The sequence below is a fragment of the Gorilla gorilla genome, chromosome 10 (assembly GCF_029281585.2).
Source record: "Gorilla gorilla gorilla isolate KB3781 chromosome 10, NHGRI_mGorGor1-v2.1_pri, whole genome shotgun sequence".
NCBI lineage: Eukaryota > Metazoa > Chordata > Mammalia > Primates > Hominidae > Gorilla > Gorilla gorilla.
Window position 1 is genome coordinate 57,733,104 of NC_073234.2, and position 13,726 is coordinate 57,746,829.

At 34.4% G+C, this 13,726-nt stretch overlaps 1 protein-coding gene across 1 annotated transcript in view; it reads left to right on the forward strand.

Moving 5' to 3' along the window:
* Positions 1-13,726, forward strand: part of ADAMTS20 (ADAM metallopeptidase with thrombospondin type 1 motif 20) — a 197,356-nt gene that overhangs the window by 10,332 nt on the left and 173,298 nt on the right. The window contains exon 3 of the mRNA XM_055358826.1: positions 7,892-8,051. Coding sequence (XP_055214801.1) covers positions 7,892-8,051 — 160 coding nt within the window. The remainder of the gene's footprint in view (positions 1-7,891; positions 8,052-13,726) is intronic.

Consider the following 13,726-nt stretch of genomic DNA (forward strand, 5'->3'; position numbering starts at 1 on the left):
GGTAAGGTACCAGCAACGTATTTATTTCCCTTTTATTGTTTCATTTTTATACTAGAGATCTGGAATTGTCTCAGAATGGGGAAGGTAAATAATGCTGCTAGAGAAGAGAAGAAAAACTAATCTTAAAAAACAAAACAAAACAAAACCCTTACTAAGAATTTTCTGTTTTATGCATCTGGAGCTAATTCTTGTGTTTTCTTTATGTCATTGATTCATTCATTTATTCAATGTGTGTTTGTGTATAATACACTATTTCCTAGGCATGATTAATGGTGTTATAAGGAGAAACTGTCAGAGAGAGAAAACTTTTTACATTTTTACTTATCCCCAAATAAAAATTAATCTCAGAGTTCATATTTGTGGTCTTCGATTATATAACATTTATACTCTGCCAGTGGTAAAAAGAGTGGCTGTCACATTTGTGTTGTTAGCGGAGAATTTTTCATCTTGCTCCAAAATACATTCAATTTCAAAATAATTATTGAAGCTCCTATTATTAATATCACTTAAACACACATTAACCTTCCTAGGAAATTGGGTAGATACAATTATTTCAGTTTTGTTTTACAGACAATGGAACTGAAGGTCAAAGATATAAAGTAATTTACATAAGAGTCTATGAGTACAAACCCAGAACTCATACCTAGGCTTTCTTCTTATGTATCATCATACTGATTCTTATGATATGATTTATGATTGAAGATGGAAAAACTAAGTATTTTAGTCAACACTTCAGCAGTACCTTATTTCCGAATGTTCTCCAGTTGACAGTGTTTAATGTGATAACTATAAATGATTTGGGAAAAGAGTTCAAAGGGTTTGTATTTTGTACTTGTTATCACCCTTTAATGAAATCTGAGAGTACCTTATTGGTTGTAGCAAAAGTACATGTATTTGCTATGTATTTTGAAAAAAATATATGGAAGAATGCCATGATACTGAAATAAGAATATTTTGGAAAAACAATTTTATAGAATCTTCTAAACATATAAAAATTTTGGCCTATGATAATAAATTGGAGCCAGTTGTATAGTCACTTAACTGCCTTTCAAAACAGCTTGGCAAATAGAAGATCATTAAGTAATCAAGAAACTCCTACCCAAGTGAAAACTAGTTTTGCTGTTTTTAATAGTCATTGAAAGAAAGTGTTGGGAATTTGATTGGCATTTATCATGAATCAAATTGCAGGGCCCATCTGCAGATAGTCATGTTGCTAAAAATATGGCATGATCTAAATACAATTCTATGAACCACCTGTTTTTTTAAGTCTGCTAATTCCTTGCTGGGTTCTTTCCAAGTTAAAAAAAAATTTAAAGTGCTTCCTTAGGAGCCTTTAGGCAAAGCTCTAATATTTTAATTATTTGAACAAAAAGTCCACTGCAGTGGGATAGGTTATAGAAAAATCAATGGGGGCAAAATACTTCTAAGTCTTTCATTAATAAATAAAAAGGACAAGTATTTATCCTCAGTTTGAGGACAAATATTTGCCATTATTTTTTAACTTAGTGTTTCCAAACATACAAGCTTTCATTTAAGTTATAAAGGCAACATTTTTTAAAGGCTGGCGTGTTCTAGCACAACTTAAAAAGAGGTACCGATGGTTTCTGGATAGAACTGTATTTTCTTCTTACATGGGAACACAGATTGGACCCATGTACAGTTTTATTGGCATATTAAAATAGTACCTCCTAGTCAGAGTTTGAGCCAAAAGGAGCTTAAAAGAATTCTGTGGTTGGCCGGGCATGGTGGCTAACGCCTGTAATCCCAGCACTTTGGGAGGCCGGGGCGGATCAGGAGATTGAGACTAGCCTGGCCAACATGGTGAAACCCCGTCTCTACTAAAAATACAAAAAATTAGCTGGGCATGGTGGCAAGCGCCTGTAGTCCCAGCTACTTGGGAGGCTAAGGCAGGAGAATCACTTGAACCCGGGAGGTGGAGGTTGCAGTGAGCTGAGATCGTGCCACTGCACTCCAGCCTGGCGATAGAGTGAGACTCTGTCTCAAAAAAAAAAAAAAAATCTATGGTTAATATAAGTACTTTTAATTTTGCTTGAAGATAGTGTGATGCTATTTAAAGTAGCTTTGTAGGTACAGTTAGTTGAGTGAACAAGCTGCCTTATGTCTATTAGTATATTTTGTCAAGATAGTATCACATTTCCCCTCTTCAGCATGCTTTTTAAAAAAGGCAGAAAGGGATTTTCCATGGATCCATGTACTCAGGTTTCAAAACAATGTCTTTTTTACTTCTTATAAGTATGGGTAAAATTAGTTTTCTAGGAAGGCAGAGAATGCTAGAGTATTGGTGTTTGTTGAAAGTAAGTGATTTGTAGTTATCTTTAGAAAATAGACACTGGTAGAATTAGTGAAATATGGTAGGGTATTGGCCCTAGAAAAGTATCCAAGAAATAGATAAGAATTCTTAATATTTGTAGCTTTGCCTTTTATTTTATAGACTATAATTTCAGTGCTTTATAGTCAGTAGTCTGATGGAATTTCATTAATTTTTGAACTATTTAAAAACGTGTAATCCTAACACATTAGCACACTATATAAGGGTGTCTAAACATTTTACTTTTCAGCATTGAAAGAAAACCATCATATAACTATATCCTAGACATGTCTCAAGAGTAACATAACTTAAGAATGTTCATTAAAGCCTGGGCGTGGTGGCTCACACCTGTAATCCCAGCACTTTGGGAGGCCAAGGTGGGTGGATCATGAGGTCAGGAGTTCAAGACCAGCCTGGCCAAGATGGTGAAACCCCATCTCTACTAAAAATACAAAAATTACCTGGGCGCAGTGGCAGGTGCCTGTAATCCCAGCTACTTGGGAGGCTGAGGCAGGAGAATTGCTTGAACCCGGGTGGTGGAGGTTGCAGTGAGCTAAGATCACGCCACTGCACTCCAGTCTGTGCGATAGAGTGAGACTCCATCTCAAAAAAAAAAAAAAAAAGAATGTTCATAAAAAAATTAAAGAATTATTTACCCAAGGGTATAGGATGAGAAAAAACCAGGTACTTCACCAGGTTTGTTACAAAAATGTTCATTTCTGCAGCTGTCTACGGAGTGCCTGCTGTGTTTCAGGCAATGTTTTAGATGTTGGAACTCTGAAAATAGTAAATATGTTCTTACCTTTAAGGAGATTTCAATGTAATAATAAATATCAGTGGAAAGAGAACTTTATGGCTACAATTGCCATGATCATTTAAATGTCTTTAAATGTTCGGTTAAAATAGTGATTTAAAATATATGTTACTTCAAACTATTAAACTACTACAAGAAAACACTAGGGAAAATGTTCAGGACATTGGGCTGGGCAAAAATTTTTTAAGCAATACCCCACAAGCACAGGCAACCAAAGCAAAAATGGGCAAATGAGATCACATCAAGTTAAAAAGCTTCTGCACGGCAAAGGATACAATCAACAAAGTGAAGAGACAACCCACAGAGTTGGAGAAAATATTTGCAACTACCCATTTGAGAAAGGATTAATAACCAGAATATATAAGGAGTTCAAACAACTTTATAGGAAAAATATTGAATAATATGATCAAAAAATGGGCAAAAGATTTGAATAGACTTTCTTAAAAGAAGACACACAAATGGCAAACAGGCATGTGAAAAGATGCTCAACATCATTGATCATCAGAGAAATGCAAGTCAAAACTACAGTGAGATATCATCTCACCCCAGTGAAAATGGCTTATATCCAAAAAACAGGCAATAACAAATGCTGGTCAGAATGTGTCGAAAAGGGAACACTTGTACATTGTGGTGGGAATGTAAATTAGTGCAACCATTATGGAGAAGAGTTTGGAGGGTCCTCAGAAAACTAAAAGTAGAGCTACCATATGATCCAGCAATCCCACTGCTGGGTATACACCCAAATGAAAGGAAATCAGGATATTGAAGAGATATCTGTACTCCCACTGTTTGTTGCAGCAGTGTTCACAATAGCCAAGATTTGGAAGCAACCTAAGTGTCCATCAACAGATGAATAGATAAAGAGAATGTGGTACATATACTCAATGGAGTACTATTCAGCCATAAAAAAGAATGAGATCTAGTCATTTCTAACAATGGGGATGGAATTGGAGATCATTATGTTAAATGAAATAAGCCAGGCACATAAAGATGTACACTGCATGTTATTTGTAGGATCTAAAACCCAAAACGGTTGAACTCATGGACATAGACAGTAGAAGGGATGGTTCAGAGGCTGGGAAGGATAGTGAGAGGGTGCATGGGGTGGGGAGAGGTGGGGATGGTTAATGAGTATAAAAAAATAGAATGAGTAAGACCTATTTGCTAGCACAACAGGTGACTATAGTCAATAATAATTTAATTGTATATTTTAAAATAAAGAATGTAATTGGATTTTTTATAACTCAAAAAGCATTTATCAAAAGATAAACGCTTCAGGAGGTGGATATCCCATTCCCCATGATGTGCTTATTTCACATTGTATGCCTGTATCACCATATCTCATGTACTCCATAAATATATACACCTACTATGTACCCACAAACATTAAAAATAAAAGTAAGGGCCGGGTGTGGTGGCTCATGCCTGTAATCCCAGCACTTTGGGAGGCTGAGGTGGGCGGACCACTTGAACTCAGGAGTTCGGGACCAGCCTGGGCAACATGGTGAAACCCCATCTCTACCAAAAATACAAAAAAACTCCTCAAAATTCCGCCAGTTATGGGAGGCTGAGGTGGAGGGATTGCTTGAGCCTGGAAGGTGGAGGTTGCAGTGAGCTGAGATCATGCCACTGCACTCCGGCCTTGGTAACAATAAATAAATAAATACATAAATAATAAATAAATGAATGAAAAATAAAATAAAATATGCTTTTTATTTGCAGTGGAATTTAAAACAATGATTTCAAAGTATCTCTATATTAAGATATTTGTGATTAAGAAATGGAAATGAAGTCTCATTCACTAAAACTATGTTTATCATACTACCTGCAATTCAGTAATTTGTTTCTGAATTGGGTCTTCACAGAAACATGCCTTTGCATGTGGAAAAGTGCAAAGTTTTAAATGTAGGTAAATATATTTGTGTGATTCTGAGGTGTGAGGAGTGCTTTTTTCTGTCAAGCATAATTAGTGCAACCAGGCTTCTGCCTGTCTGATGTCATCTGCTACTCTGTATCTCCTAGCTGGCACAGCTGCAGCCTCACTGTTCTCTCTGTCACTTTACCTGCCAAGACTTTTTCATCTCTAGGCCTTTCAGTCACCATTTGGAATATTCTCTTCTATGTGGAATGTCCTCCCAGAATTTTCCACGGCTACCTCCTGATTACTCTAGCCTCAGCTTTGCTGTCCCCTCCAGAGTGCCTCCCCACTCTCACCCTCTTTTATTCTCTCTCTCCTTATTTTATTTTTTATTGCACTTATTGCATATTCTATTATATTTTTATTTATTGGTTGCCTTTTTTCCATAGGAGTATAAATTCTTTGAAGGCAGGGATTTTGTCACATTTATCTCTGTATCTTTAGTCCCTAGAACGGTTCTTGGCACATAGTAGGTGCCCATTAAATATTTGTTGACTAGTTCATAGAGTTTATCAAAATTGGTATGTGATAATGAGCACAGTGTAATGAGTTAAGGCATGAATTGTGAAGCCAAAGTATTTGGGTTCACATGTTGATCCTGCCACTTACTAGGTATGAGCCTTGGACAAGTGACTTAACCTCTCTGTTCCTCATTTGTCTCACCTGTAAAGTGGGGATAATAATATAATTTACTTTAAATAATTATTAGGTGGAAAAGAATTATATATTTATATAAAATATGTATATGAATGAATATATATAAATGAATAATGTCTGATCTCTATATGGGTATTAGCTATTAATATTATAAATGCCTCCCTTGGATGACTTAGCCTCACCTGACTCGAGAGAGGGATCTGTCTACATAAATTGACCATTTAAGGGCTTCTTTCCAACAGAGTGCAAGTCCTTGTTATTTCATACCTTGATGGCTAAACATTTCCCTTCACTAGTCTTTCTTTAGTTGTACAATTGTTCAGTCTTTCAAAGTTATTGCTTTGACTCTGCTCTCCACTGCCACTTTTATTTGAATTCTTTAATGATTAAATGAACCCTTCTCAGAATCTCAATGCACCTAAAATATTAATAAAAATACAAAATAAACCATTTATATTGAAATATAGTTATCAAGATGTTCAAAAAAGTTATGTATCTTTTATTAGCACCTTAAATAATATGATCTAATGGCAGACTAATAACTACCTTAATTTTGAAGTGTTGATAAGCATAAACAATATTTTTAGATATTTCAAACACCATCATGTGATGAAAACATCTGTGCTTTCTATTGACAACCTTACTGGAATTTGCAGCCTACTTTCAAATTTAGCATTTCTTTCATGAAGGAGTTTATAGGTTAATTATAATTAGGTTAATGATAATAAGGATGTAATTTTTTTTCTCACCCAAGTTTATGGACTCCTCTGACAAAAATCCCTGCAAGCAAGAGTCTTTATATTCTAGGTCTAGCCTAAGTTTTCAAATTTATGCCCTAGTTTTGCTTAACATAAACTGAGCTTGCAAAGGTAGGAAATAATAGCTTTCATGGTTTAACAAATACCTACTGCTTACCACATGTGCCTAGGTCTCAGATAGTCTCTTCAGCAGTAGAAATTCAGGGATAGGTCACTGCTTATTTGAAGACTTCTGTCTAGTGGGGAAGAATAGTTTTAAATAGCAAACAAACATATAAATGCAACATATGATAAATGTGCTAAAGAAATCAAGCAGATGTAATGTGTTTTTAGGAGTAGGGATGGGTATGTAGTTACCTAGAAAACTGGTCAAGGAAAAACTTTCTGGGTGGTTGTTATTTGAGCTGAGACTTGAAGGATGAGATGAAGCCAGCCAGACTGAGAGTGATGATGCAGAGGTAGAGGTGAAGGGTGGGAAGTAGGGAAACATTTTAGGTAGAGGGACAGCATGTTGGAAGCACGATGCCATACCTAGTCCATCCTACATGCACCCAGTTTCTCCCACTTCTATCGGCACTGTTCCTAATAATCCTTCTAGAGTTTTTTCAGTAGTAACCAGGCAAATAGAAATATTTAGTTTTTGGGTTTCTTCCTTTATTATGCAATAGTAGTGAAGTATACCTTCTGTTTAGTAGTTTTTTTTTGTTTTGGTGTAATGATATGCACTGGAGTTCTTTCTATATCACTACACAGAATGTTTTCTCTTTTTGTTTGTTTGTTTATAACCTCAAGGGATGCCATCACATAGTTGTGCCAAAGTTTATGTAAACAGACTCTATCAATGGACTTTTGAAGTAGTTCCAATATTTTGCTATTAAAAACAATGTTATGGTTAATAACTTTGTAAGTATATTATTTCACACATGCAAATGTATGGTATATGTAGGATAAATTCTCAGAAGGGGAATTGCTGTGTTAAAGGGCAAATACATTGTTAATGTGTTAAATATTGCCAAATTGCTTTGCATACTGATTGTACTGATTTATATTTTCAACACTAATGTATTAAAGTATCTATTTTCCCACAGATCAAAAGCACAGGCTTTATTATTTATAGACTATTCTAAACACTTTTTCCATTTTGATGCTTTTATCTATGCTGTTCTTTGCACCTGGAATGCCTGTCACTTAGCTTGGCCTGTTGGAATACTATCCAGTCTTCATGACTTTATATATAGGAGTGGAGAGAGAAAAGTGACCCATGGAAGGGAAACTTTTTATGCTCAGTTGATGGCTCTTAGTGAACAGACTCCTTGCTGTTTTGCTTCTGTCTGCTCATTTAACCTGTGGTATTATGTGTTTTTTCTTCTTGGCGACTGTTAGGAAAAATTCATTTTTGTTTCCTTTATTTTCAGACGGGAACATTTAAAGGACAGAACGGTGAATATTTCTTAGAACCTATAATGAAGGCAGATGGGAATGAATATGAAGATGGTCACAACAAGCCACATCTTATATACAGACAAGAATTAAATAACTCTTTTCTGCAGACTCTGAAGTATTGCAGTGTGTCAGGTAAACTGTGAAATAGAACTCTTTTCAGCTAAATAGTGATACTATTTAAATCTTTTTTTATAGGTTATAATTTACATATTTCCCTTCAATATTTTATTTATTTTTAATTAATTTTTTAAATTCAGAAATAAAAATAGTGTATGTTTAGCATGTATGACATGTTGCTTTGAAGTATGCATACATTGTGGAATGGCTTAATCAAACTAATTAACAAATGCATTAACTCATGTACTTATTTTTCTTTTTTTTTGTGGTGAGAACACTTAAAATCTACTCTTAGCAGTTTTCAAGAATACACTGCATTGTTATTAACTATAGTCACCATGTACAGTACAGTAGCCTATTCCTCTTATCTAACTGAAATTTTATGCCCTTTGAACAACATCTTTCCTTCCCCCCTGCAACTGCAGCCTCTGGTAACCACCATTCCACTCTTTACATCTATGAGTTCAACTCTTTTAGATTCCACATATAAATAAGGTCATATGATATTTCTTAAATATTGAAGGACATGATCTTTTAAACAATCTTTTCACCTGTATGGATGCATGAGAGATTTTTCTGTCTGTAGATAACTTTTTTTGTAATAAACTAAATTTGAATCCCAAAAGTTTTTCAGTATATGAGATTGGTAGCAAATAATCATAGAAAAATTTTACTTTAATCTGTTAGTCATATTAGTATTATTTAATTTTTTTCAGCAGGATTTTAGATGAAAAAAAAATTCCTGAACCTAAGTAACAGTAAAAACACACTGCTCAATTTTGCATGGTTTTAACTTTATATAAATTGGAAACATATTTTATATAGTTTTCTGTGATTTATCTTTTTTGCTTAGTATTGTTTCTGGGGTTCATCTATTTTGGTGCATGTACGAACAGTTCATTTATTTTCATTGTTGTACAACATTTCATTGTTTGAGGGTAACACAGTTCATATATCAATTTTCCTGTTGAGCTTTTGGGCTGTTTGCAGTTTTTTGGTGTTAGAAGCAATGCTGCTGTGAATATTCTTGTCCCCATCTCCTGTTTTTGAGAGTTTCTCCAGGATATACACCTAGATACTAGATAATTCCACATTGTTTTACAAAGTGATTTTTAAATCAATATTATAGTTTCACCAATCTATGAGAGAGGTATATTTTCATCATTTTTTTCTATAAAATTTAGACTACTGAAGATTTATAATAGATTAGAATCTAAGAAGCATAGATTTCTACAAAGAGTATATTTGTGGCTGGTAAAATACTTACATATTGTATAAAAGTTGTATTTATTAAGAGTTGTGTCCATATAGGTACATGTATCTTCATGATTCATAGAATGACATGCAATGATATGATGGAGAAAAGGCACCTGCAGTTACCATCAAAGTACAAAATCTAGACAAAAGAGCGGGATTAGCAAGGATTTATTTGAGATCGTAGGTGTCCGTAAACTATAGTTCCAAACACTGTGATGCCATCTGTTTTGAGATATAATGATATGTAGGCCTTTGATGGTTTTCCCTGGGAATGCACTTCTTAACCTTTAGAGTGGTTCTCACTGTGTCTAAGGCCGTGTTTTAAATCTATTGACATAATAGATGCCTTTCTTATGCTTTTAATATGAGCATAAGGGTTTCATTTTTATGGCTTCAAAGAAAACACAAACGGGTACAGCTTCACAATAGAATTCTACAGAAGGCAGCTTATGCTTGTTCTGATCTCCTATTCAAGAGCAGCTTGTTTAATGAATTGTTTAGCTTCTTAGGAAGAAAACCACAAAGTAATATTCTGAATACATAAATGTTTCAAATAATTTGGAAGGTTTTGCATTCACAAGCAAGAATATAATTCAAGGAAAGCTAGGCTTTTTTTTTTGTTAAACAGTTTTATACTAAAGATTTATTAGAAAGCTACAAATAAAAAGCAAATAGAAAGCTACATAATTTCGTTTTCTTTTAATCATAAAATACATTTTTCTACAATATTTATCCAATAAAATGTAAAAGGTAGTATCTTTTTCAAGTCTTAAATTGCCTCCAATTTTAGGTACAATCAGCATACACATTTTTAATCACTAATAAAGGCAATTAATTAATGACCTAAAAATTAGCTAACAAATACTCATATTTTAGTAAAAGTGGAGCATTGCAAATGCAATTAAAATTATCTAAGGTATTTTTTTCCTCCCTCAGTTCACATGTTGTTTAGAAATACTTGAAGGTTTTATATGTTCTTCTTAAAAGTTTTAATAGCTTTTGGGGTACTAGTGGTTTTTGGTTACATGGATGAATTATATAGTGGTGAATTCTGATATTTTAGTGCACTTGCCACCCAAGTAGTGTACCTTGCACCTAATATGTAGATTTTTATTCCGCACCCCCCTCCTACCCTCCCGCTTCTGAGTTTCCAAAGTCCATTATATCATTCTGTATGCCTTTGCATACTCATAGCGTAGCTCCCACTTATAAGTGAGAACATATGGTATTTGGTTTTTCATTCCTGAATTACTTCTCTTAGAATGATGGCCCCCAGCTCCATCCAACTTGCTGCGAAGGACATTATTTCATGCGTTTTTGTGGCTGAGTAGTATTCCATGGTGTATATGTACCACATTTTCTTTATCCACTTGTTGGTTAGCAGGCACGTAGGTTGGTTTCATATCTTTGCAACTGTGAATTTGACTGCAATAAACATATGTGTGCATGTGTCTCTTTCATATAATGATTTCTTTTCCATTGGGTAGATGCCCAGTCATCATATTTGCTGGATCAATCAGTGGATCTACTTTTAGTTCTTTAAGGAATCTCCGTACAGGTTTCTATAGAGGTTGTACTAATTTATATACCCACCAGGAGTGTATCAGCATTCCCCTTTCACTACATCCATGCCAATATCTATTGCTTTTTGACTTTTTAATAATGGCCATTCTTACAGGAGGAGCAAGGTAGTATCCCATTGTGGTTTTAATTTGCATTTCCCTGATGATTAGTGATGTTGAGCACTTTTTCATATGTTTGGCCATTTGTATATCTTCTTTTGAGAACTGTCTATTCATGGACTTTGCCCACTTTTTGATGGAATTATTTGCTTTTTTTCTTGCTGATTTATTTTAGTTTCTTGTAGATTTTGGATAACAGTCTTTTGTCAGATGCATAGTTTGCAAATATTTTCTCCAATTCTCTGGGCTGTCTGTTTACTCTGATGATTATTTCTTTTGCTGTGCAGAAGCTTTTGGATTATTCAAGTTCCATTTATTTTTGTTTTTGTCGTATTTGCTTTTTGGGTCTTAGTCATAAATTCTTTGCCTAGGCCAATGTCCAGAAGAGTTTTCCCTAGGGTTTCTTCTAGGATTTTTATGCTTTCAGGTCTTCGATTTAAGACTTTAATCCATCTTGAGTTGATTTTTGTACAAGAGGAGAGATAGGGATCCATTTTCATTCTTCTACAGGTGGCTATCTAACTCTCCCACTATTTATTAAACAGGGCACCCGTTTTCCAATTTACGTAGTATGCTTTGTCAAAGATCAGTTAGTTGTAAGTATTTGGCTTTATTTGTAGGTTCTCTATTCTGTTGCATTGGTCTATGCGCCTACTTTTATGCCAGTACCATACTGTTTTGGTTACTATAGCCTTGTAGTATAATTGGAAGTTGGGTATATATTGCCTCCAGATTTGGTTTTTTTTTTTTTTTTTGCTTAGGATTGCCTTGGCTGTTGGTCTCCTTTTTAGTTCCATATGAATTTTAGGATTTTTTCCCTAATTCTTTGAAAATGAATTTTTGGCAATGTGGTCATTTTTCAGGATATTTTCCAATCCATGAGCATGGGATGTATTTCTGTTTGTTTGTTATTCATTTATGCTTTCTTTCAGCAGTGTTTTGTAGTTCTTGTTGAGATCTTTCACCTCCTTGGTTAAGTGTATTTCTAAGTATTTTATTTTATTTTTTGCAGCTATTGTAAAAGGGATTGAGTTCTTGATTTGGCTCTCAGCTTGATTGTTTTTGGTGTATAGCAGTGCTACTGGTTTGTTTATGTTGATTTTATAACCTGAGACTTTACTGAATTTGTTTATTAAATCTAGGAGTCTTTTGGAGTACTGTTTAGTCTTTTCTAGGTATACAATCATATCATTGGTAAACAGAGATAGTTTGACTTCCTCTTTTCCAATTTGGATGCCCTTTATTTCTTTCTCTTGCCTGATTGTTCTGCCTAGGATTTCCAGTATTATATTGAGTAGAAGTGGTAAAAGTGGGCATCCTTGCCTTGTTCCAGTTCTCAGGGGGAATGCTTTCAACTTTTCCCCATTCAGTGTGATGTTTGCTGTAAGTGTGTTAAATATGGCTTTTATTATTTTGAGGTATGTTCCTTCTATGCCTAGTTTGTTGAGGGATTTTAGCATAAAGAGATGCTGGATTTTTTTCAAGTGCTTTTTCTACATCTTTTGAGATCATATGGTTTTTGTTTCTAATTCTGTTTATGTGATATATTACCTTTATTGACTTGTGTATGTTAAACCATCCCTGGATCCTTGGATGAAACACACTTGATTATGGTGTATTATCTTTTTGATGTCTTTTTGGATTTGGTTAGCTAGTACTTTGTTGAGGATTTTTGTTTCATTTTTATCAGGGATATTGGTCTGTGTTTTCTTTTTTTGTTACGTCGTTTCCTGGTTTTGGTATCAGAGTGATGCTGACTTCATAGGATATTTATGGAGGATTCCCTGTTTCTCAATTTTTTGAAATTGTTTTATTAGGATTTGTACCAATTCTTCTGTGAATGTCTGGTAGAATTCAACTGTGAATCTATCTGGCCCTGGGCTTGTTGTTGTTTGCAATTTTTAAAATTACTGATTCAGTCTTACTGCATGTTATTGGTCTGTGTAGGGTTTCTATTTCTTCCTGATTTACTCTACGATGGTTGTATGGTTCCAGGAATTTATCTGTTTTCTCTGGGCTTTCTAGTTTGTGTGCATACAGGTATTCATAGTAATATTGAATGATCTTTGTATTTCTGTGGCATCAGTTGTAATGTCCCTAGTTTCATTTCTAATTGAGCTTATTTGAATCTTCTCTCTTCTTTTCTTGGATAATCTCACTAATGGTCTATTAATTTTGTTTATCTTTTCAAAGAACCAGGTTTTTGTTTCATTGATTTTTTTTTGTATTGTTTTTGTGGTTTCAATTTCATTCGGTTTTGCTCTGAACTTTGTTATTTATTTTCTTCTGCTGGCTTTGGATTTAGTTTGTTCTTATTTCTCTAGTTTCTTGAGGTGTATATTAGATTGTTAACTTGTGATCTCTCAGACTTTTTGATGTACAAATTTAGTGCAATAAACATTCCTCTTAGCACTACTTTTGCCCTGTCCCAAAGATTTTGATAACTTGTGTCACTGTTATCATTCATTTTAAATAGTTTATGAATTTCCATCTTGATTTCATTGTTAACCTAAAAATCATTCAGGAGCAGATTGTTTAATTTCCATGTATTTGTGTAGTTTAGGGGTTCCTTTTGGAGTTGATTTCTTGTTTTACTTCACTGTGGTCTGAGAAGATATTTGATATGATTCCTATTTTTTTTTTTTTTTTGAGACGGAGTCTTGCTCTATCACTCAGGCTGGAGTGCAGTGGCACGATCTTGGCTCACTGCAAGCTCCACCTCCCGGGTTCACACCATTCTCCTGCCTCAGC